At 33.8% G+C, this 25,477-nt stretch overlaps 1 protein-coding gene across 1 annotated transcript in view; it reads left to right on the top strand.

Annotated features, from left to right (window-relative positions):
* Positions 1–25,477, top strand: part of LOC118196398 (uncharacterized) — a 215,260-nt gene that overhangs the window by 19,625 nt on the left and 170,158 nt on the right. Inside the window, exon 2 of the mRNA XM_035367847.2 lies at positions 213–291. Within this exon, the coding sequence (XP_035223738.1) occupies positions 213–291 (79 nt within the window). The remainder of the gene's footprint in view (positions 1–212; positions 292–25,477) is intronic.

The raw sequence follows: 25,477 nt of genomic DNA, 5'->3' as shown, positions 1-25,477 counted from the left end.
CATATATTTTTACATTAATAGTGTACATTATGAACGTTTAAATATAAATATGTTGCCTTTGTATTATGAATTTGAAACCACGGTAGAAAGTAGGCATTGATTTTGTGAATCAACTTTATTATTTAATCATTTTTATTTGATGATCGCATCTTCTTTAAAATTTTTGTTTAGTTAATGATATGCTAATGATATTCTTTTAATATGTGTTCTAGGACTGCTATCATGTTCGCAGAATCCTTGCAAAAATGGTGCCTCATGTGTATCCAATCCGAGAGGCGAGTCCTATTGCAAGTAAGTACCTCGAAATTTCCATTTTTATAATTATTCCTCGTATACTGCCTGAACGCACATTATCCAGTCAGAAGAAATTTCATGGAAGGAAAATTTATATTGTAAGCTGTAACTTTTACTCACCTGCTGGTATTGTGCTTCACGTGTAGTTAAATTTACAAAGAACAGAGACAGCTTACAGAGAACTCGGTATCAAATGAATAAGCGCTTTTGATAGTGAATATTTGATGTCCTTTTCTCACAAAAATACTTCCCCTATGAGTGGCGCCTCTGGGCATATGCAGATAATGAGTGAAGGACTGCATGCTAATTGGTTACTTATCATTAGCATACAAAGCTCTCACTATTCGGTCTTTAATGCTGGGAAAACTATTTCTTAGTCGAATTTAATCACTGGGTCTACAGCAAACCTTTTAACCTTTTCTCACGCTAATGACAAAAAAATAACCTTTGTCACGTTTAATCAAAGAATACGTCTTCTGGCTTATTCTACTTATATGTAATAGATATCATGACTATACTAAATTTAATGAACAAATTCTGAGCGGTGCAATTTTGAACATAGCATTTTTTTTTTAAAGAGTCTTTATCGAGACATTTCAGCTTATTTGAGTAGCTAGTTCACTTCTATAAGGTTCCTGCGTTGGCATATAGTGTTCTAGCGTTAAATGACATGAATATCAGGATCGTTTCGTAGATTTTCGGTGGTGCCGAGCTTAAATTCAGATTCATGCTTAATTGTCTCTGCTGTAGCAGTCACTTTCTCCTTCTAGATCTAGACAGTCTAATCAATTCATGTTAGGTGCATCTTATTGGCCAAATGAGTTTTATTTGTATCGCATGAGTGAATTTAATTGCTTGTTGTGATTTAATTTCTATACATGATAATATAATTTAATTGAAGTCAATTGTTTCCACTTATTGAAGTTGCTTAACTTAAATTATGTAAAAATATAATAGATTGCTCTCTCACGTTTATCCTAACAATTTGCACCTGAGTGTGAAAATTGTCAACGGAAATCGGGTAGTTCCGACCTCGAATGTTGGTGAACATGCTGGCTTCGTGTTCATTTTAGTGGTGTTCTTCGCGTGTAACATGAGTACAAGTCAGTTTTCCTTGCTAAATTCTTCACGAATACACCCCTTCCTTAACTCATGGCCTTCACAGGTTTTGCTTTATTTAGAATCAGCTAGTCAGTTTTTGTGTGCACAGATTTATTTTTCTTGCCTTCTGCATATATTTCCTTTTAAATATTCACAATTTTTTCTTTCTTTCTTTCTTTTTTGAAATTTTTCGTGCATTTTATTCTTTTTGCAAGAAATGATAGGAATGTGAATAAACTATAGATGTGGTAACAGTACATCGACAACAGTTAATCTCGATGCGAATACGGAAAATATTTTTATCTATTCCGTTAGAAATACGTACATTTCAGGTATTTCTCAGTTGATTGAATCGAAGCAAAATCACTGATGCAAATCAGCAAAGTTAAAAAAAAAACAATACATATTTGTTAGTTTTTCTTTGCCTTCTGTGGGATGCAGCCATCCAAAGCTGTTAGAATATTTTTCATACCTTTTTAAAAACACATCTTAGAGTTCATTCACTTTAAAATATGAACATGAAAAAACTGATGCAATCTTAAATCGTTTTTCAGAAAATTTATCCAGTAAGCTCATTTTTTCCTTTAAAAAAAAAAAAAAAAAAAAAAAAAAAAAAAAAAAAAATGAAAGCAATAAGTAAAGTTATGTAACTCTTAAAAACACATTTTTAGTTTTTGGTTTTATTATAAAACTTAAATTTTCTTTTACTGAAATTTATGTGTTTTAACCAAGGAACAAAAAATTTTTAAACCATAGGCACTCCGTGATTTGAAATCATTGGCATTGGCAGGAATAAAAATGACCAGCCGTTCTGCTTAATCCTTCAGCTTCAAAAACACGTAAAACTTTTGTTTTATGCAATATTAACTTTATTGAAATTGAGCAGGTGTTTGAACTAATGTTCCATTACTAGTAGAAAACTAGGCCATTTTCCCTTTGCGTAACGGAAAATGTCAGGAATTTAGATTAAACGAATAAAATCCTCTCTTAGAAGAAACAGAATAATGTTTTAATGCGCGTTCTTTTAAAGCATTATATAATCCCACTTTTGCAGATTGAAATACAGTTCCAAAGTAAATAGCACACAAACAAATACTGCAAAGTAAAATTGAGTCTTCATTTGGTTTAATTCAGTTAGCGGAACATCTTTTGATGCAACATTTTCACTCCCTCTTATTTCAACACCAACAGCTGTTGATGTGCGAAATTCAGTAAATCTTCGCCTTGACAGCTGTTGTCAAGAAGTGAAAACATTATATTCACAGACCATGAATAAATGCATTTAGTTATTCACATAATTGCATCCACAAGAATGTGAATGTTTTTATATTTTCCCAAAGGCATAGTACCGGGTCAGGGTGCAAGGTTTTTAAAATGCGTAAAAAAATGTTCGTGGAAATACATTTTTTCTTTTCATTTGGCAGAAGTTAAATCTGTTTATCTCTTCTTGAGAGGCATAATCTGGGAAGTCAGAGGAAAATGTGTTTTAGATGAAATGAATGGCCTTCTTAAAACTGTCGCGGTTAATTTATTTCCATATTTATCAATATTGCACCTTTTATGGCACAGATTTTTGCTGATTATTTTGAAAATTTGGAATTTCATCAACATGCATACAGGGCTGGTTTTTTTTTTTTTTTTTTTTTTTTTTGTAAACCAACATTGCATATAAAGAAGACGTACACGTGTGACAAATGTTTTTAAAAGAAAGCATAGCAGCTAATGTTCATCTTTATTGTTCGTTTTGATTTCCACAAAAATATGGTGCATTAGCTAACTATTACATTTTATGTAATTATACAGCAAACAGTATGCCTTGCCGAACGCGGAGGTTATATCTATTAACACATTGGGCATACGGCAAAATTATGTATAATTTAAGCAAACCTGTAGTGTGTTTTAATTAAAAGGGGTAAAAAAAAATCAAATATTAATTGAAAAGAGTTTTTATTACTGTTTAAAAGTAAATGATGCAGTCATTTTAAAAAAGAGCTGGGGATTTTTGCTTGAAACAACTATAGAGACATTAGGTTTTTTTCGAAGGAGAGATGAAAAATGAGCATTGCCTTCCCCGGGACTCGAACCACGGACCTCTCGAATACGCGCCGAGCGTGCTGACCACTACATAACGAAGGCATGCTAAGAAGGCGGAAGACGTACCTTATATACTCCCCTTCTAAAGGGCGACTAGGGATTAGGGGACCCAATTTTCAAATCCTGGTGGTGGAGAATCTTCATCCACCATCTTTTTTAGTTCGGCCGCTACTGTTGAGACATTAAGTTATTTCGGAAGCAGAAGAGATGAAACATGAGCAATGTCCTCGCCGGGACTCGAACCACGGACTTTTCGAAAACGCGCCGAGCGTGCTGACCACTACACCACGAAAGCATGCTAAGAAGGCGGGGGGGGATACTTTATATAACGACTGATGCAACTTTTTGAAAGCTTCGCAGTAAGGTATGTACAGTTTTTCAATGTTTCTCATGAGGTGTCCTTTACTTTCTTCATGGGGGTTAATATCCATTGCAAATTGAGACAGTTCTTATGCCTTTTTGACCAATTCGCTTATACATTAAAGGTGCTGTATCTTCTTCATTACTGCTATTTCCACTGTCGGCTGGTGTCATGAAGTAATCCAGTTCTTTCATTTCTCAATTATTATTTTATTTTTTTCATTTATGAAAATTCTTCTCCGCCAGTTGTTTTTGCAGTTGGCACAATTTCTTTGGCTTCATTATCAATCAATGGAAATCCTTTAAAAGTGTTGATGGCTTATGGCCAGAGCTGATGGCAGCAAGTATTTATTCAGTATTGATGAATAAACACTGGACCGCGTATGAATGAAATTCTAGCACTGAAGAAATTAAATGACAAAAAAAAAAAAAAAAAAAAAAAGAGAGAGAGAGATAACGCGCATATGCAAAGTGCATTTCGCAAATCCGGTTTTGCTGTAAACCAGAGTTTCTTAAACTGTGGGTCGCGACCCCCATGGGAGTCGCGAGACCTGCAGCAGGGGGTCGCTAAAATTTTAGCGGTTTTGATATTTCTTTAACTTATAATAAATGTTAAAATTACCAAATATTCACAGTGTATCTGAAAATAGATAAAGATCAACACAGACAAAGGAAAAAACGAAAACTCCTATTATAATACGATAAGTAAATATAATTATATTTATAAACGACGCACTCTTTTTATAATATAGACGTTCACTTTACTTGCTTTTGCACGTGACGCTGTCATTTCGTCTGATACTTATTTAAAATTTTCACATTTTTCTGTGTCTTGAAATTAGAAATTAAAGTTAATGACCTAAAACTGCAATAGTATATTACATTAACAGGTGGAAAAATTGACAGTTTCACTTACGCGTGTGTTGGATTTGCCCAATGCTTCTAGAAGGGGGGTCCCACAAAATTTTCTTTCTTAAATATTCTGGGGTTCTGGGGTCGCGAAATAAACTCAGTGGTAAAAAGGGGACGCGACTTTAAGAAGCCCTGCTGTAAGCTATGAAGCTTTTAATGATTTTACAGTATATAGAAAGAAAGCATAGAAACTCTTACTAAAATACTTATGTTAGTTAATTAATGTTAATGTCATTTTCTGTAATTAATTTCATAGAGTCAAAGAACGCAAGAAAAAGTTTTCGTAAGTTAATGGTCGAGTTGATAGCAGAAGTTAAGTACTTTCCGAGACGCCGAGACTGTATATTTTCGTGAACTTCTTTCTTTAGTAATCTGCGTGTATTATATAATAAAGACGGCTATGAAAAAGCTTTGATAACTGAGCCAAGGAAAACACATAATGTTTAAAAGAAAACTTAAAAAATGAAAAGATTGGAATGTTTTCCCGTGACAGCTAAACGACATTACAGCGTGGTTGATAATGAACAGCTCTTAATTTGCATACACATAACCCTTTGTTGTTTTTCAAATAACTAATACTGTGAAGTAATTTCTGTTTCCCTCACTTACAGTGCCATTAAAATTTTTTTCTTTCCATGATTAACTCATTTTTCCAAATTTCATTCTCTTCTAAGAAAGTATAGAGCTTCTAAGAAGGCCGAAATATTCAATCAGGAGGAAAAAAAAATCTGTTTCCTGAGTCATATGGAAAATTAAAAATGAAAAACAAAGTTAGACTCTATTGTAGATTGTATGTACGCTAAGAATAATTGCTTCAAACTGTTAAATTACTTCTAAGGATTTTTTTTAAGGGGGCGGTTAATTTCATCAAAATTGCGACGGGATAATTAAGTAGTTCATGGTACAAAGATGATAACAATTGTCGTTATGTGTGTATGCCTTTTTGAAATGCTTTTCATTTGTACCTAATTGTGCAATAAATGGCTGCGGTCTTTTTTTTTTTCCGAGCATTTCATCACCCCCAGTTTGGTAAAATAAAAATTACAAATGAAGCCCTTTCTTTTCGTCAATCTACTACATTTTTTCGTATTACTGATTTGTCTCATTTTAGCTCTTGGTTTCCACCCCCCCTTTTGCAGCTCTTTGGCGTTTTACTGAGTAGTATTGTCATAATCTTGTTTTTCCACTCTTAAGCAATTTTGCTGATGCTAATATAATTTTATCATTATTGCTAGAGTAAAAAAATAAAACGCACTTTTTTCCCGCAATTGTATTCTATTATGTAATTAACTAGCCTATTTCCCCTCTAGACTTATATAATTATCTCAAGTTTTTTAATTGAGAGATCTTTTTTTGACCTTTCCATCTTGTTGTGAACTTTTACGACTCTGCCGGCAGAGTTCTTTTGCTGTATTTATTACGCTTGTCTTTTCTGATAAGCAATTTAATTCTAATGAGTTTTCTGATTAGTATTTCTTAATTGTTAGTTTAAAAGGTTTGTTTTTTAGGTTATTAATTTGTTTATTTTTAGCCCAGAAGGGCAATTAGCCTCGAAATGGCATTTTGCGTCGAATCACTAAAAGCGTTGAATCATTTTTCAGATTGTTGCCACCAAATATTATTGCCCTGTATTATATTTAAAGAAATTATATAATGAAGAATCTGCATGAATGTATGTATGTTTCTCGCTCTGTGAAAAAACAACAGTACCTAGAGACATCAAAGTTTGACTAAAGTAGTCCTCCAGCCGAATATGAGCACCTGGAAGCCCGAATTTGGAATTTGTTTTATTATCTGTTTCATATTTTGTAAACCTTTAACGAGTTTTTGATTAAAAACTCAACAATTTCAAAGCGAGAAGTGGTAACACTGTAGGGAATAAATATTTTTATCACCAGCACGCAAGGCTGTATATTGGAAATTCTAAAATATGCTGCTTTTAAATATTTTTAGCCCAAAAAGCTGTCGAAACGGCTCTCGAAACATGTATGTGTGTGTAAATGGAAAAAAAAAAAAGTATTCTCTAGTTTGATCTTTCATCGCAATGAAATAATGTTGAAACTGCTCCCATTGAAATGAATGCCCGTCATACTATAAAATGGCGAATATCTCTAAATTGGAAGCAATTTATCTGTCTGTCTTTGGAGTTTTATTAATTTGATGTGTGCCTGTATGAATTGCACGCGATGCCACTCAGTGTTCAAAGATTTAAAACTTGCAGGAGATATTTAACTTGAAAAAAACGTGAACTTTTGCCGAAATCATGATCGACGGGATGGGAAAAGAGAATGCGTTAAGCTGAATAATTTTCCATACCTGTCGGCGTATGAGTATGGATGCTGAATGTTTGAAAGCAAAGATAATTGAAGATAATGTGTATAACTTTGACAGTTTTTGCGTGTCTGACCCTTTACGTACCATCACTTACTCAGTCACGTGATCAAAACTGCGTGTCACGATCGAGCCTTTGACACTCGCAAGCCTTTTCAAATTATACTAGTGGGAGATACGTAAGCAGTAGTCACTTCAAGAGTAACTGTTAACTCATAATATTTAAAATGCTTCAAAATGTTTTTATTACCCCTTCTCATTGAAGAAGGTGTTTTCTTTTAACCTGTACTGCCATGTATGACGGAGATGTAAATGTAAGAAATGATATTTGCGAAGTCGTGAATGCTACTAAAAAAAATGGATGTACTTGCACTATATTTTCAGTAGATAGTTAATGGTGTTTTCTGCTTTTATTTGATTTTCGGTGGGTTGGTCTGTAATGAGGAAAAAACTATTATAGCGATCTATGCTTATCACATGTAGAGACATTTACATATTTGCACGTACATTTTTATGAAAAAATTTGCTCCAAAATCCTCTTTTTTTTTTTTTTTTTTTTTCTTTTTTCACGAAATATAAATCTTGATACAAACAAATATGAAATTCTACATATGCATCATGTATGCAGCTCATTAAAGTACTGTTTGAAAAATCTTTCGAGTGTACTCAGTATTTAAAGCATCGTCACATGAACTTCCCCTTTCCCCATTTTTAACCTAAGCTACGAATATTTTGTACTCATAATTTTAATTTAAAACACAGTAAGAGAGGCTTGGTAATACAAAACGGATTATAATTTGTTTACGCTTTTTATTGAATATATTACATGCAGTTATATTACACAATTCTATTGGACAACTGAAGGTTGCCTGTTAAATTTCAGGAATTTTGATGCATAAAAATGTAAACTCTTTGAAAAAAGTAAACTCAAACTGATGGTGGCCCTGACCATCAGTAGAATTCCCCCCCCCCAAAGTAAGTAAATTATCCCCAAAATATATATAATAATTTTCGAAATTGTTAATTTAATTTTTCTTAATTGTTAATTTAATAAACCAATTTTTGTCATAAAAGATTAATAATTAAAATTACAGTCTTTGCTTCAAACTTCATCTTGACACAGTTACATTCAGATTAGATAATTTTTTCACTTATATTCACTTAAAAGATTGGTTAACTATAGGTACTAAGATTTTATCTTCTGTTCAGTAGCGTCCGTTGTATTATTAACTTTCGTATGGAGCTTAAATTTCAATGTAAATTGTTATTTTAAATCTTAGGGATATATATAAAATATAACATCACCAAATTCGGATTAACGTCCTAAGCGTGTAAGAGATTTTGGTGGCCCCACATACATTTACGCCTATTTTTTATCCATTTCGTTTCTGTTGATCTTCGTGTTTATACGAGCCAGTTTCTTAGAAAGTCCTCCACGAAATCATCCCTCCCTTCAGACAGATAGCCCTCGTGGGCTTTGTCGTAATTTTTTTTAAATAAACCAAACCTGTTGGTCATCGTTTAGCTGCGCCTTGTATTTCATTGTAAAACCGGCAATGGGAAATGTTTGTGGTTCCCATTTTCTTGAGTCTTAAGCGCCTTTTTGTGGTGCCCCTTCTCCTTGATGCTGCTTCCTGCAGAATACGTAGATGAAGAGGTATCAGTCCCGCCATGACATTTAATGCACTGGATGAGGTAGTACGAAACGCCCTAGTTATCTGTAAGGCAAATTGACGCTGGAGACTTTGCAAGTGGCGCACTTTGCGACCCTGCATGGGTTCAGCCCATATAGCAGCCGCATAGGTGACCATTCTCTCGATAACGGTGAGATAAAGAACCTTTTGTATATAGGGACTAATTCCCCATCCACGACCCTGCATTTGACGCAATTTACATGCAATTATAACAGTTCGTCTCTTTAGTTCCAAAACATGCGGCATCCAGTTCAGTTTCTCGTCAAAGATAACGCCGAGAAATTTGAGCTGCGGTTTGATAGGTATACGTGTACCATGAATGGTGATTCGAGGCCGTCGAACCAAAGATCCTCCTTTTTTAGGGATTAATAAAATTTGCGATTTTGGTTCGGAAATTGTTAATTTAATTCTAGAACATAAGTTATAAAAGAGATCACAGGTTTCAATAGCATTTCTTTGCAACTCTTCTCGAGTTCGTCCTTGAATGATAAAAACTGTATCATCTGCATACGCATATGCCCGGGTATGTGCTGGCCAGTTTGCGGCAATAACAGAATTAAATGTTATATTCCATAAATCAGGGCCAGCACAAGAACCCTGCGGACAGCCTCTGTTTTGTTGTCTTGTAATAATGCCATGATTAGTGGAGTAGATAATTTTTCTTTCGGACAAGTAACTTTGAAATGCAAGAAATAAATTCTGAGGACAATCAGCTTGTCGAAGTGCCTCCAGTATTGCAGGCCACCACAGTGAGTCAAAAGCATTCTTAAGATCTATACTGATGAAAGCACTGTGGTGACCATTGTTGCGATTACGATGTATATCTTCTGTAATTTTTGATAATACTTGTAGGGTAGACCTACCTGGTCTAAAGCCATATTGGTGATCACTTAAAAAGTGAATTTTGTGAAGATAATGTTTTAAACGGTAGACAATTATTCTTTCATAAACTTTCCCCAGAGCAGATAATAGACATATAGGTCGATAAGATGTGGATAATTGCGGATCTTTGCCTTTTTTGAACCCTCACAACATTTGGATGTGCATCCAGTCCTTCAAGGAACAGGACTTCGGATTTTCATTAAGGACGTAACACTGCCACCTATCCCAAGCATTCAATATTACACTGATGGATCTAAAATAGATCAACAGACAGGCTGTGCCCTTGTAGCCTTTCATAATGGTCAGTCAATTTATCAGTGGCTGGGTCATCTCCATGGAAATAATAGTGTATTTCAAGCGGAGGCCCTAGCCATCCTCAAAGCAGTTCAACACTGTAAAACAAGTGGTGCTATGGAGGCAATAATTATCACTGATAGTCTTTCGTCGCTTCAAGCGATTCAAAACCCCAGACATTCTTCTTCGCTTATCTCGGACATCCAATGTGAACTTCGTAATCAAGTGGGAAATAACATCACGCTAGCTTGGACTAAGGGCCATGCTGGGGATCACGGTAATACTTTGGCAGATAAGTTAGCCAAATCAGCTGCCGAAAATACCGATGCCGAGGCTGAAGAAGTGATTCTTAAGTGGCCAACATCTCACTTAAAACGAGCTCTTCTTTTAAAAGTTATATCCCAATGGCAACTAGAATGGGATACTGATGAAACTGGTCGACGAACGTACAATCATATTACGTATGTGGATCAATGTCGTCAGATAACAAATCATCAACTAGTAAGATATATCTCGGGGCATGGTCCATTTCCAAGCTACTTTTACAAGCATGGAATTGCAAATAGTGAATATTGTGTCTGCGGAACTCTAGGCATACCTGAACATTATATTACTACATGCCCGTTAACGGAGGAATTTCACATTCCTTTCCCTGTGGATAATCAACTAGCATTTAGTAAATTTTTAATTAAGCAGAAGTACCTTATCAGAAAACTCTCAAAAATTATGGACATTCTCCACGGTTATGGATCTGATCTATGTCAGGTTGTCTAATGTTAATGGTTTTTTCCTGTTTTCATAATACAACTGTATTCTTGTACACTCCAGTTGCATTCTTGTCTGTTTACATAGTGTTTTCATAATACAATTGTATTTTTGTACACTCCAGTTGCATTCTTGTCTATTTACATATTATAACTATATTCTTTCTTTTTAATAGTCCCAGTATTGTTACAAATATTATTAAAAATTGTATTGTATTTTAAATGCACTATAAGATATTGCACAATAAGTATTATACTCGCAACCTCAAACTATACATATGGTATTACTATCTTACTGAATTACAAGCTACATATTAAGTATTCTAATCTGGTTATATATCAAAAATATTGTATCGGGCATTGTAATAACTATTGTATCAAACTATTAGCATTGTATCATATTTCATTATAATTACAACATACAATATTTGCACTCTAAGTACTGCATTATATTCTAACTAGTCTATTAACTTAATTTACTTATTATTTTAATTCTTGCATTAATTATTGTATTAAGTTGGTAGTTATGTAATATTATGTTGAGTTACAAGCTCTACCCTAAGAATATGTGATGCAACATATTGAAATTATGAACATCGTATCGCTATGTATGCTTTAGTATGGAACTGTAAATTAAATTCTTTGCAATACAGAAACTGGATTATTAGCATAACGTTATAAGTAGTCTTGATTCAACTTGGCGTTAACTATTTTATTGAATTACATGCAGAATTTTAGACTTTAGATTTCAGATTTAGTTTATTGATTATATTGAATTATATGTCGTGTTTTGCATATTGCACAGAATTATTAATATTGAATTGATCATAAGTATTTTTTATACATTATATTGGTATAACTATATTGTTGCATTGTATCGCATATTGCACAGAATTAATAATATTGAATTGATCATAGGTATTTTTATACATTGCATTTGTATATATATACTGTTGCAAAATATGTCTTTTTATCCTCAGTATTGTACTGAAGTGTTGCTTTTGTGTATTGTATACAAAGTATTGCATTTAATTCGCTTTAGTTATTAAGAACATTGTCTTATAGGCATCATACTATTAAGAATATATATATTGTACTTCTTTTTATACCCTGAGATACGTATTGAATTAAATATTGTATTAATTATTTTACTGAACTAGCAATTGTGTTAAAATACTGTATGAAAGTTAAAGTAGTATTTTGGTCTCTTTTTGCTTTAAATATTCCATTAAATTATAAATAGTATCATAGACGTAGCTTATCGATTTTATACTGTATCATATGTCTTGTATTGCATATTCCATAGAATTATTACCAATTACTTGACAATATGTATTTTTCTACATTGCATTTGTCTATATACTGTCACATACTCTATTTATTTACTCTTAGTATTGTATTGTACCTATTGTTGTGTCTTGTATGCTAACCCTGTAAGCATGTTAATTTACCTATTGTATCACATATCTTACGTATTTGCAGTACATTATATTATATCGTATAACCGTATTTTATAATATATATATTAAATTGTGAGCTATGTATGGATGTGTATCATCTTATATGAAATTGCAATGTTGTGAGCATCGTATACATAATAAAATTGCACTATAAGTCCCCTGCAATACAGGAAATGTGTAGTTGGTATCGTAATATAAATAATTTTGCATTAACTTTTGTAATTGAATGATATAGCATCCATTATCTTACGTATTAGTTGTAAATCATATTGTACTGTATAATGTATTATATAATATATACATTAAATTGTGAGCATAGTATAGATATGTATCATCTTGTATAAAATTGAATTATAAGTTCCCTGAAATACAGTACTGTGTAATATATATTAAATTGTGAGCATTGTATAGATATGTGTCGTATAAAATTGCACTAATATAGGAAATATACAGTTGGTATAGTAATATAAATAGTGTTTTATTAACTTTGCATTAACTATTGTATTGAACAATATGGCTTATTGAATTATCTATCTTGTCTTGCATCTCGTACAGAATCATTAGTATCGTTTTACCTTGTATTAGTATATATCTGTATATGTGTATGTATGTATATATGTGTGTATGCGTGTATATATAGTTGTATAATGTATCCTCTTTACCTTGCATTGGTATTTATATAGTTGCATAATGTATTTATGTATTGTATCCTTGCTTTGTACACTAACTATTGTATTGAACTTACCATCGGTATTAAGATCATTACATCATCGATATCATGCTATCAGCATTATTATCAGCCTAGTATGTAGCAGCAGTAGCAGTTTTGTAATATTTAGCATTGTATCAGTTTGTAGTACTGTTTGTAAGTATTCTAGTAGTAGTTTTGTAGTATTGTAGTATGTAGCAGTAGTAGTTTTGTAATGGTGTTTACTCCTTTGGTTTTCTATTGTTATCGCTATCTGTATGTGTTTTGTTCTAATTATGTCTATGTGATTCTAGTATTTATTCAAAACTGGCACTTGCACCTTTGTAATCTTATGCTTTGTCAAAACTTCAAATGTACCCTTTATTTATCTATTTATTTATTTTTTTTTTTTTGAGCCCTTGTCTGGCCATGTATTTGTTGAACTTTGACTCAATAAATACTAGGCCCGGGCGGTTGGTGTGAACATGCTTCTGGGGGCTTCTTTGGTCTTTTGGACTGCCACCTGGATGGCCTGGTCGCTGGGTTTCGGTGTATGGTGCGAGGCGCCTGTGTGGTCCATCTGGCTCAAGATAGAGGTGGACGTGTTGCATATGCCAATTAACCATTACGGTAAAGGGATGGTGCACACGTCCCCCGTCAACTATCAACTATCTCCTTGATGCCCCTTAGCACGTGTTTATTTTGCTATATGGTTAATCCATCTCTGTCCTTCACCGAAAAGGCTCTGCGATTACGTTGCTTAGTTCCATTTTACCCCGTTATTGAAAGGAAGTACCCATATTTTCTGTATTCAGAATTGAGTCGAAGGTCCTGGTTTTTAACTCATACATTCATTGCTCCATTGATTTCTAATTTTCACAAATAATTAGGAATTTATCTAGCGAATTTTAAAATGGGAGTTCGAAAATAATCCGTTATTAACCGACGCGTATTCATTTCCATATTCAAGCTATTACGTTCCTCACTTCATCCCATATTGCCCAATTACTTTTTTACTTCTTGTCGCTTGATTGATTTCTCGCGTCAAGGAAGCGACGGCAGAAGGTCTCTTCCCACAGTCCGACTCGTACCAGTTTGTTTACGAGGCTGTGTATCTATTTCCTCCATAACGGTGCTTGTCTGTCCGTCTTGTATGCATGGTTTGCTTCTCTCGTAATTACGTTTCCCAGGTTCTCTCCCGTAACTACGTGATCCCTATAGCAATTGCTACAGTGTCTCAGACTTTGAGTTGGGCCAGGAAAAATCCGCTGCGATTTTCTCTGTGCTGTGGAGCGTGTCGCTAGTGTTCCGCGTCTGCAGATCGTGACAAGCGATTCTGTTACACCCGGGAGTTCTTTGTTGCTGATCTGTTATTGACTTACTAATCATCTTCAGTGTTTTTTTTTTTTTTTTCCCTTGCTTGTTTATCGATAAGGATTAGATAAGAATTGGGATTTCTCAGACATCATTTTAAGTTGTGGTTGTTCTTAGTAGCAGTACGGTAGCGTTCAGAATTTCATCGATCTATTTCTTTCCAATGAGGGCAAGGGTATTAGGGTACATGGTAATTGTTTCTGTTTGGGGGGGCGGAGGTATAATTTGGTTACCTGACATATCGAGAGACCGTTCCACTCTAAATGATATTAGATTTTGTTGCAGTTTCCTTGGAAAATAAAAATGGATCATTATCTGATAATACAGAAAATGATCTTTTTCAGAGTGATGTATCCAAGTTAATGATGTTAGTCATAAATATAGAATGTCATAGTAGGAGGAAATATAAAATTAAAAAAAAAAAAAAAAATCTTAACTTTTAGCCCAAAGAAGCAGTTTTATATTTTGTAAAACTTTAACAAATTTTGGATTAACAAACTCATCGATTTCAAATCGAGCAATGGCAACACTGTACGGGGGGCGAAAAAATTAATGAACATCATATTTAATGAATAAAGGTAATACACAAAACCTTAAAAAAAAAAAGCCCTTAAGTGTAATATAAAATCTCAAAATTTTCAGATTTTTTTAAAATTTGGGCTAATTTTGATCTCATTTTCAATTTTATATTGCTACACATAATTTGCCATCGTTGAAATTTCAGTGCTGTTAAGTGTCGAGGGTTTTATCTCTGGAAAGAATGTTATAATCATAAATTTAACCGAATACAGGTAGTTACCGATTAACGAATTTTGTTTTAGGTAATTTCGCTTATGCTTATTCATGCCGATGGTTATCATAAGAAATCCAAAAAGGATTTTATTTTTATGATCTTAAGGGAAAGGTAAAAGGATTGTGTAGCAGTTGATTTTGCAATGATTACAAAATATGACTTTTACTTAATTTAGTCTAAGGAGGATGTAAGTAGTTTTGACGGATATTTTCGTTTTTGCGAAGAATCACGTTGGGGAAAAAAATGAATCAGTATAAGCTCTGAAGTATATTGCAAGCCTTTTACATCAAGTAAAGCAGTAGATATACCTTAGGTTTCGACATTCGTTTTCGCGAAGAATCATGTTGGAGGAAAAAAAATGAATCAGTATAAGCTCTGACGTATATTGCAAGCCTTTTACATCAAGTAAAGCAGTAGATATACCTAAGGTTTCGACATTAAGGCAGACACGAAAGTTAGGTTAGTGGCCTGACGGTTTGGTTTGCTTTATTGTACAGTTTCAAAGCTCTCGAGGGCCTAAGGGAAGGAATGCATTCGTGGAGGATTTTCTGAAGGAAACCGGCTCGTATACACGTTACTTATGTGGAAAACCACGAAAATGCCCATGGAGCAAACCCGTTCGCCAAGATTCGAATCCCCAGCTGAACTACCAGTGTTCAGCGACTTTATCGCTCGGCTGCTGGTGGGGGATCTGACCGGACGGATGAAAAGGACAAAGATATGTTAATACATTTCTCCCATTTCAAACGTTTAATCAGCTAAATCTCCCATTACCGAAGCTCTGACAATTCTGAAGCTTAGCTCATTATCGACATGTTTTTCCCATGTGTAATGTGAATAGGAGTCAGTTTCTATTAGAAAGTCGCCCATAGAAGTATCCTTACCTTTAGGCAAGTGGCCTTCACATTGTTTGCCAAAACTGAATAAACAAATATCATCATTTCAAATTGCTTGCCCTCCAGTGTATTGATAGGTACCATGATAGGTGAAGCTACCTTAAATACACACGACTTTATTTAGGCTTTGTATTTAACATATTATTCTCGCTCATAATATTATTTAACATTTCATTTATTGCATGACTTAGTACAATAAGTAATACTGGCAATGTGTGTATATGTGTTTCTTATTTTATCTAAAGCCGTGAAATAGCTTAAAGCTTTTCGTTCGTGTAAATTAACGGTGCACGCTCCTTTATCTTCTTTTTCTTTACTTTTCTTGCTCTCTCTCTCTCTCTCTCTTTTTTTTTTTTTTTAATTAAGTGGCTTTTCTTTGGTAATAAATAACTCGTTATTGAATAATTATTCGAATTGACGTAGTTCACCCCTTTTTTTTAAACCACCGAGCAGGTTTCTGATTCAGGCTGATTGTATTAATTATGCTTTTCTAGCTTATGTTGGTCTGTTGGCAGCACAAACTTAGAAAACACTGGCGTGCTTTTCTACGTGATACCGCGTTTGTTAGAAATTTTTATGAGATAGTTGATTGGGTTGATCATTTTTCATTTTAGGCAAAGAATAGGGGGGGGTTCTCAGTGAAACTGGCTGATATTTTCTATAATGCATTCAACCGAGTTAACTCGAGTACTCCGAACTAAACAGTTTTCGTGCACCCGAGTGAATACGTTCAAGAATTTTTATATATATATATTAATACACCATAATATATCCACTACAGTTCTGAGTTAAAGTGGCTAAAAGAGGTTGGGTTAAAATACGTAATAAAAAATGACGGAAAAAACACTTTTTGAATTTTTATTGGTGCATTAAGGAGTTAATTATGTTACATTTGAAGAAAACCACGAAAACAGCCATACAAGTTTGCCTAGTCACTAATCATGATCCCTGGTCGAATTGCAAGTGTTTAGCTGTCTTATGTACTCTTGTTCCTGGTGGGCGGAGAAACAGCTGAAGTGATCATCTACCTCACTGAAGAATCCATTTGATTGTAAGAATAATTTTTCCGCTCATATAAAATAAAATGCACGTCTAAGGCTAAAACGTGATCTGTTAACTGAAAAATACCTTTCACTCAGAACTTTACTGAAAGAAAACATCTTGAAGTTGCATTAAACGAAGGAAATCCATAGAATAATAGACTGTTAGATCCACAGAATAATCGACTGTTTCGCTGAAAATGGCTCCTTGGAATTAATCTGAAATTCTTAATGGTCTCCTAAAAATACTAGCAAAATTTTCTGAGAATTCCTACTTAATTAGCTCCTAAAACATTGAACTGTCTTTTAGAACTGGGATTAAAGCCTTAAATGTCTTGATGTATTGTTAAAGAGCATTACTTCCTCTTCATTTTGTATTTGTTAATTTTTCTTTCCTCGGTTTTCTCAAAAATAATGTAAAGCGTAATGATAGCAAAGAAAGATTTCTCTCATTTTCTTCAGCTCATTCTATGACTGGGCGTGGAGAACGATAATGCTTTTGAAAATGCTAAGGGAAAGTGCCACTTCCAGAAACTGGCCTTGATCTTAGATTTGAAAAGTCCGGTTTGCTTTTTTTTTTTTTTTTTTTTTTTTTTTTTTTTTTCGTAAGTAACTTCATGCGAATAGGCATAACTTTCTGTTTTAAATTTTGTGTAACATTAATGGCTCCTTTGAAGTGCATGCAATCTTTTCAACTCTGAATTTCAATTAAGGTTAGTAAATACTTTTCATTCTTTTGGTGTTTTTCTTCATTTCACTATGTGGTACCAAATTAATATCTTCAGAAGTCTTGGCTAAAATAGTTATAAAAATTCCGATATAAAAACCTAAATAATTAAATTAAAAAAACATTCAAAGCAATAAAAACTCATAATTAAATTCTTGATAATAAATCTATAATTGATAAATATTGTTGCGTGCGTATGGGTTCGTAATAGATTGAATGCACACGGAACCGACGCTAGCTTGACAAGATTTATTTTACCAAAAGAAACACAGTTCTGGAACTTTCCAGAAAAATAGGCGTACATCTCTTCACAATATCACAGAATACAATCAGTAGTTCAATTTCAAACTACTAAGAGTGTTAAACACAACGCAATTTACTCTAAAGAGCGAAGCTAACCCGGAGGTATCTTAGTACGCTGAACTAACAACTGAGAGCAGGTGTGCTATGAGGCAAGTTTTCACCCGGCCGCAAAGATATTTCTAGTACTTTCTGCTTCTAGGCTTATGGGCTGAATACAGTTACACGGAACAGCAATTACAGTTATTCAATTACAGTATCCATTACAGTTTATACAGGAATTGGTTCCAAAATGTCGCCAGATGGTCAGCAAGTATGGCGACTTGTGATTATTATTCGCCAAACTAGCGAGATGGCCATTTATTCTGTTAACGTGACTTGCCCCTGTACTCTTACTTTTCCGGCAGAGCATCGTCTCAAACATTTTCTTGTTACATTATACAACAGTTTCACATATAAGTGCAATAAAATCATCTATATATGTGCAAAATTCGTAACGATATTTTCTAAGCAGAAAATGAAGTTTTGCAGTGGTAAAAGAATCATTACGCTGTTTTAGCGAGTAACAGTGATATAGTTACGAAATTGGAGTGCATATTTTAATAACATATTTGTATGAATAATTTTGTTTTAAAAATAATCGAAATGTGCTGAGTGAACTAACTCTTTTAATTTCCATAAATTATTTCAACATTTTATAATTACATTCATGCATTAAGTATGTTTTTTTTTTTTTTTTTTTTTTTTTTTTAAGTATAGTCAGTTTCCACTCCTTCCTTTTCTTTTTATATGATGTTCTGAGGAAATACAAAGTTTATCTAGTAATTTTAAATATAATAATAAAAAATAGTTTTAAAATTTTGATACAGGATTTTAGTGATTTTTCTAATCGATATTGTGGACACTTTATGCAGTTTCTGTAGCTCTTGAAGGACTTGAAACATTATTTACGTATTTTTGTCTTTATAATAAACACCTTTAATTAGCCCCATCATAGTGGTTGTCAACATTTTCTACCTCGTGCACTCCTTTCAACATTGTTAAATGGTGATTACCCCCCCAATCTTTTCTAAAACTGGAAAAAGACATATACCTATGTTTAAATTGGGATTTTTTTTATATGTTTAATAAATTAAACGAGGGGAACTATCGAAAATGTTGATAAATATCAAAACTTGAATAAAAGTTTTTTTTTTGGTTAATATTCATAAGCGAAAACTAAATACTTATCTGGTAAATAAAAGGCTGATTGAGAACTCCTATCCTATCAGGTTTCTGTTATTCCCAAAAAAATAACATTGGATTTGCTTCTGTTTTTTTTTAAAGTATAATTATTTTTTATTTTGCCAGTGTTCACTTTTTACTTACTATTAATGAAAATTATAACTGTTTTTATTACAGCGAAAAAAATTTCGTTTCTGTTTAGATTTTATTCGCGATAGATATGCGGATATTCATACAAATGTTTTTGTATTCATATTCAATTTCCCAATAACTCTGTAATGCATCAATCACATTCGTGACTTTGTACCTCGCATAAACCGAAATCTCCCGCGTTCATAGTCCACTCATCAGCGATGACAGTTAAATGCGATTGGTGATTTTCCCCTTTTCAACGCATATTAAGATGTTTTTTAAGGAATATACGCTCTGGATTCAATTCTCGGACGTGTACACGCCCACTGATATCGGACAACGATACGAGCACTTGTAGATTACGACCTTAAGCTCTGTGCATTATCTTTCAGAGTAATTATTTTTAAGTGACCTGCCACCCGTGCCTGTTGTCAGTACGTCTTCAAGTGGCTCTTGGCGGGCCCAGCCCGGTCAAGTGGAATGTGGCTTAAAGCAGTGTTATATGGCCATGGCTTTCATGTCTTACGTCACTCATGAAAGAACTATTTATCGGTGGCGATAAAGGTTTCCATTCAGTTTTACTGCAGTCTTCTGATAGCGCAATATCTCTTCCCAGGAAGTTAACGTATCTTCATAATAAACAATTGTAGTTTTAAGTTTCTTTGTATCTGTTGTTTCTGAGTGCGCTGGATACTGTAATGTTGGTTGGCGAAAGCAGCTGTTTTGTAGATGATCAGTTAGGTACTTACTAGGCTTTATTTCAAAGTTATGTAATGTATCAAGCAACACTTTTTTAAGATAATATAAAAGCATAATTTTCCTTTGTACATGGTACCACTTTTTGCATATATATGAGACAACTACAGTCAGATGTATAGTAAAAGCCTGCAAAATTTCCTATTAGAGTCACTGTTGTTTATACCCGAAACTCGTGATGAGTTAAAGTTACCGTTAAATTTCTTGCAATAGTGTGCAGTTATAATCGTGGAGTGACTATATACTCTGTGGATATTACGAATATTTGTAGGGATAATATAGATTTGGTCTTAGCTTCTTTAAAAGTCGGTTTTATATTCAAATGCAGAAATTTAGTTCAAAAAGGCAATTTTTATGACCGTTGAACATATTAATGTTTTTCCTTAAAAGATTAAAATAGTGTCTAAACTTGTTTAACACTCTCAGTTTTTGCAGATTTTTGACAGTATCAATTTTATAAAGCTGTTACTCATAACCGTTTTCGGCACATTTATCTAATTATCCACAGCTGTTTTTGCAAAGTTGGAAGTTCTTTTGTGTAAGTGTACCTGAAAACAAGACATTCACAGTGACAATATTTTTAAAGGAGGTGCTAACAAATCAATAAGCGACAGGATTTGTTGCAAATTTCTCTACACATTTATGTTAGTGTAGAGACGGTTAAGGTAGGTTCTGTTTCATAAAATTGCATCGAAATTAAACCTTGAAATGTATTTATAATCGGAATATGTAGATCATATGAGTGAAATTATGTTGCAATAAGCCCATCAATAGCTGCGAAAAAGTAGTAATTCCTATTGGCTTCCGTTAGGTTAGGTAGGTTATTTGAAGATGGCCATCTTTGGCTTGGTAATGGACGTGATACTATTCCTTTACTCTGTTAAACTATGTATAAAAAATATTTGTTTTTTGAAAACAGATAAGTGTTTATGCAGTTGCTTTATAAATTTCTTAATATTCGTTCATAGTTTCATAGGAGTTTTAAGTTCAGTTGCGTTTTCCTTTCATGAATTTGAAATACATCCCGCGTTTTTCATTTGATCCTTCTATGGCTATATTTTGTAGGCATTATAACAACGCTTCTTCATTAATGACCAATAAATAGTTAATTCAGTATACTTTTCATTGTCTAAACCATGAGTTCGCAAGAGGTCCAAGATGTTGACCACCTGGGGGTCCATGAAATTTTAAATTGGGTCAATGGTGATCAAGGAATCGATAGCCGAATATGCACGGGCAGTTGATCAGCATATTCAATGTAATTCTCACAAATTACAAAACGAAAAAAGAAGTAAATCAAATTGACATTTAATTATCTTTTGACAAACAGCTGCATCAAGTAGTAAAGACAAAATTATGTACTAAAAATAAATATAAAGGAAAAAATGCAAAGCAAGAACGAAAGGAAAGAAACTGTTTGGATAATTTGAAAGAGGCGATTTAAAAATTAAAGTAGGCAACTTTACGCCAAAATTTAAAAAATTGCAACAGTACATCAAGCGCAGCCATCGTATCAATAAAATCGATTTTTTTTGCACTTAAAATCTAAGATTTTCTTACTGAGAACTTGTTTATATGTATAAAATTATAAAATGTGATAATAAAAAAATTAAACATAAATTTAATAAAGCATTTTTCTTATTATTGAGTTTATATTCTTAATCTTATAAGGTATTTTCTCCTTCCTTTCCGTATGCCTTCGTGGCGTAATTAGAAGCATATTCGAAATGTCCAGGATTTGAGTCCCGGAGAGAGCATTGTACAAAAAACGACGCTACAGTCTAATTGCTATCCTTAAGATATTTATGTGCAATTATTTGTATTATTGTTATGCTGTATATTACAGAGAAAAATTTAAGGGGATCGATGAAGAAAAATGTTCCTGTAAAAGGGGTCGATGCAACAAAAAGGTTGGAAATCCGTAGTATGAACTAAGCATTAGGTAAACTTAATTCATCATTTCTGCATTTTTGATCTTCCAGCATACTCAAGTTCTACTTTAGTCCTCTTGTCCAACAAATGGGCATTCTTCCACGTTTTACTTACCAATCTCTTTTAAATCCTGTAGCTATCCTGCTTACGCTTCAGTAAATCACTTTAAGGATACCACAGATTTGTCATTGGAAATTGGCAACAGCACGGTTTCTGACATAATCCGACGTCGGGATTCTTGTTGTTCTGATCTTTGAGGGGTAAAAAATCTCGTGCTCGTCAGCAGGGAGAGGGGGAAAGAAATCTCGTGCCCATCAGTAGGGTGCATATATAATAGACCAGAAAAGCGAAAAAATGCCTTTAAGGGGCGGTGCAACTTAAGGTTGCGTTGAACCTTAAAGCTTTATGTTCAACAAAAGCAAGTTAGATGCGGTGAGTCACAAAATTTCTATGTGCAAGAACTCCTCTCCCCTCCTTTCCGAAGAAGCCCTTCTAGTGCCTCTTACAGTTCCCCTCCATTTTTTTAATAGATTTTCTTTGGTGTCTCGGACCCCACATTGGGACCCTCTTTTCCCTGTTTTTGGACGATGATCGGGGAAAGCAGGGGGAGGTGTATGAAAGATCACGTGACTGTCGTCTTCGGTAGGATTCACAGTAAGTGGTGATTTAGTTGGATCTGTTGCTGCATTGTGGTAAAAAAGAAGGGAGCAGTCGCAAATTGCCTCAAAGGAAAACTGACACTCCACATTAAAAATTAAATGGATGACAAGGCGGATATAATAGAAGTTAGCTTCAATGATCTTCTGTTACGGAAAGTTTAACTGGTTTTGTTTAAGTTACCTAACAATAATTTTGAAGAACTAATACTTTTGTTAAAGAGCAACCTGTTTGTTGAATTATAAAACATCCTTATTAGCGATTTTTTACTGTACTCTTTGCCGTGGGGTTGTTGTGATACCAGGCAAGAGAGATTAGTCACAGTAGTCTGTGTCTGGATATTTTTAAGTCTTTTGTCAAGATGTGACTGACACACCATCCTCCAGATTGTCTAAAAGGTGTATAGTTGTTTTTATGTTAAGATTTCATCAGTTTCACTGTAGAAAATACAACAATTCGTGCATGTTAAAAAAATGACGTTTAAATCGGAAATAAAGTTTTAAAATCTATATATCCATGGAAAAGATCCGTAAGTGCCATTTACTTGTTAGGAATTGTTACTGTAAAAGGTTAAATTGTTAGGAAGCAGACTTAAACAAGATTATACTGATATATCACAGAAAAGATAAAAATATAAAGATACTTATTCCGATGCAAATGGTAATATTATTTATTCGAATTTAGAATATCACTTGCTGTCAAAACATTGTGCAGTATACTCTGTTTAATGTAATCGCGATTAATGTTATCATTCGGATATTGTTATTGAATTCCCGAAGGTTTGTATACAAAAGCAAGGAAAATACCTCGCTTACTGTAATCAACAATTCACTTTATAAGATCAAAATGTTATACAATAAATATTAAATCATCAAACAGCTTGATTTTGATTTTAATCAACCATTTAAAATTTAAGGAAAGAAAGCAATCTTAGATTTTGGACAATAACTAACGATTTTTAGGGCGGTCAGATACAAGTGCCTCTTCTTCCGAAGTAAAAAAATCCCTCTCTGTTCCTCACTCCTGGACAGGGGCGTAGCTAGAAGGGGGCAAGGGGGGCATCTGTCCCCGGGCGCAGAATCCAAGGGGCGCCAAACTAATGTTATGACATTTTAGAATTAAATGTTTTCCATCCTTGGCAAGCAGAAGGGGGCGCGAAATCTTCAGTTGTCCCTGGGCGCTGAAAACCCCTAGCTACGATTCTGCTCCTGGAGGAGGGAGAATCCATGAAACATCTACTAAGGTTGTCTTTTTTTTGCCTAATTTTTAATTATGCATTATCATCTTTTCAACAAGAGATGTCTTCTGAATATTATATGTTTAGCATCGGTGAAAAAATTTCCACAACCGTTACAACAGTTCATAAATGAACTTTTGCACTAAAGGCATTGTAAACAGTTTTAAAAACAAATTTTTGCCTTTTCCTAATTAAAACGCTGTGAAAGTACCTCTTTATATGTTTCTGATCATTAGTCCAAAGGGGCAATTTGTCCAGAAGAACTATTAATTTCGTTTTGGCATTTTGCGTTGGTTCACTAAATGTCGGAACACTTTTCAAATTGTTGCCACCAAATATTAGTGCCCTGTATTATATTTAAAGAAATTAAATAATGAAGAATCTGCATAAATGTATGTATGTTTCTCGCATTGTGATAAAACGAGTACCTAGAGCTATCAAATTTTGAATAATGTACGTTTTCACTTGAATATGGGCATCTGGAAGCCCAAATTTGGAATTTGTTTTATTATCGATTTCATATTTTGTAAAACTAACGAATGTTTGATGAGCAAACTCAACGATTTCAAAGCGAGCAATGGCAGCACAGTACGGGGAAGGGGGGGGAATATCTGTCTCCAGCGTGGAGACTGCGTATCGGAAATTCTAAAGATATGCTTATTTAAAAATTATTTTACGATATTGCTTTTGAACTGAATTTTATGGTTTAAGTGTGAAGAACATGTTATTTAGTAAATAAAGTAAAAAATACACAAAACGTTAAAAAACGGCCCGTTTGGGCGTAATGTAAAATCTGAGATCTTTCAGATTTTATTTTATTTATTTTAAATTAGTTACATTACATTACTGCTTTAAAGGTCATTTTTTTTTTCTCATCCTTTAATGTTATAATGTTTTCAAACTAGTCGTAGACAAACGGGATCACATTATGCAGCGCTTACTGTTCAGCCGCTTTTATTTTCTATAAACTCCCTAACTCATGGCAGTGGAGTCTGTCCTCTATGCATTTCTTCCAACCTCAACTTAGAATTGTGGGTGGGGGTGGGATAATCCTGTCTCCCCTTTTCCTCTTGCATCCAGTAACGCTTTTCCTTGGAGAGAGCGTCTCAGAGACCTTTTGTCCACTTTGGCATGCAGCCTTAAAAAGGGCAGGAGAAGAAATATTGCGTAAGGAGTGTTGTATTGGGGAAGGGGGAAGTTAAATGATATGTCAGGATTTGCGCTTACCATTGACTGCCCTTGAGTTACTTAGAAAATGCATTTGGGGCTATTGTGTGATGTGGCAGTGGGAAAAATATGTATCTTGCAATGTAAGTGTTTATGATGGCTGGAAAAAAAGTAGAACAGTATATCATTTTAAGATGTTCAAATGGTGTTAGAATTCAGTGAAATAGTTCTTCGGAGAAATTTTTCAGGTGCATTATCCAAAAATATAAGACGCCTAATTAAAATAAATTAATAATTTTAATTCGTATAGTTCAAAATGGCAACGAATATGGATTTCAGTTTAAGGGATATTTCTTATTAATTTTTAT

This window comes from Stegodyphus dumicola, chromosome 12 (assembly GCF_044657685.1).
Source record: "Stegodyphus dumicola isolate Sdum_Otavi_A_Nest chromosome 12, ASM4465768v1".
Classification (NCBI taxonomy): Eukaryota; Metazoa; Arthropoda; class Arachnida; order Araneae; family Eresidae; genus Stegodyphus; species Stegodyphus dumicola.
Note: the sequence above shows the minus strand (reverse complement) of the source record. Positions and strands in the feature narration are given on the sequence as shown.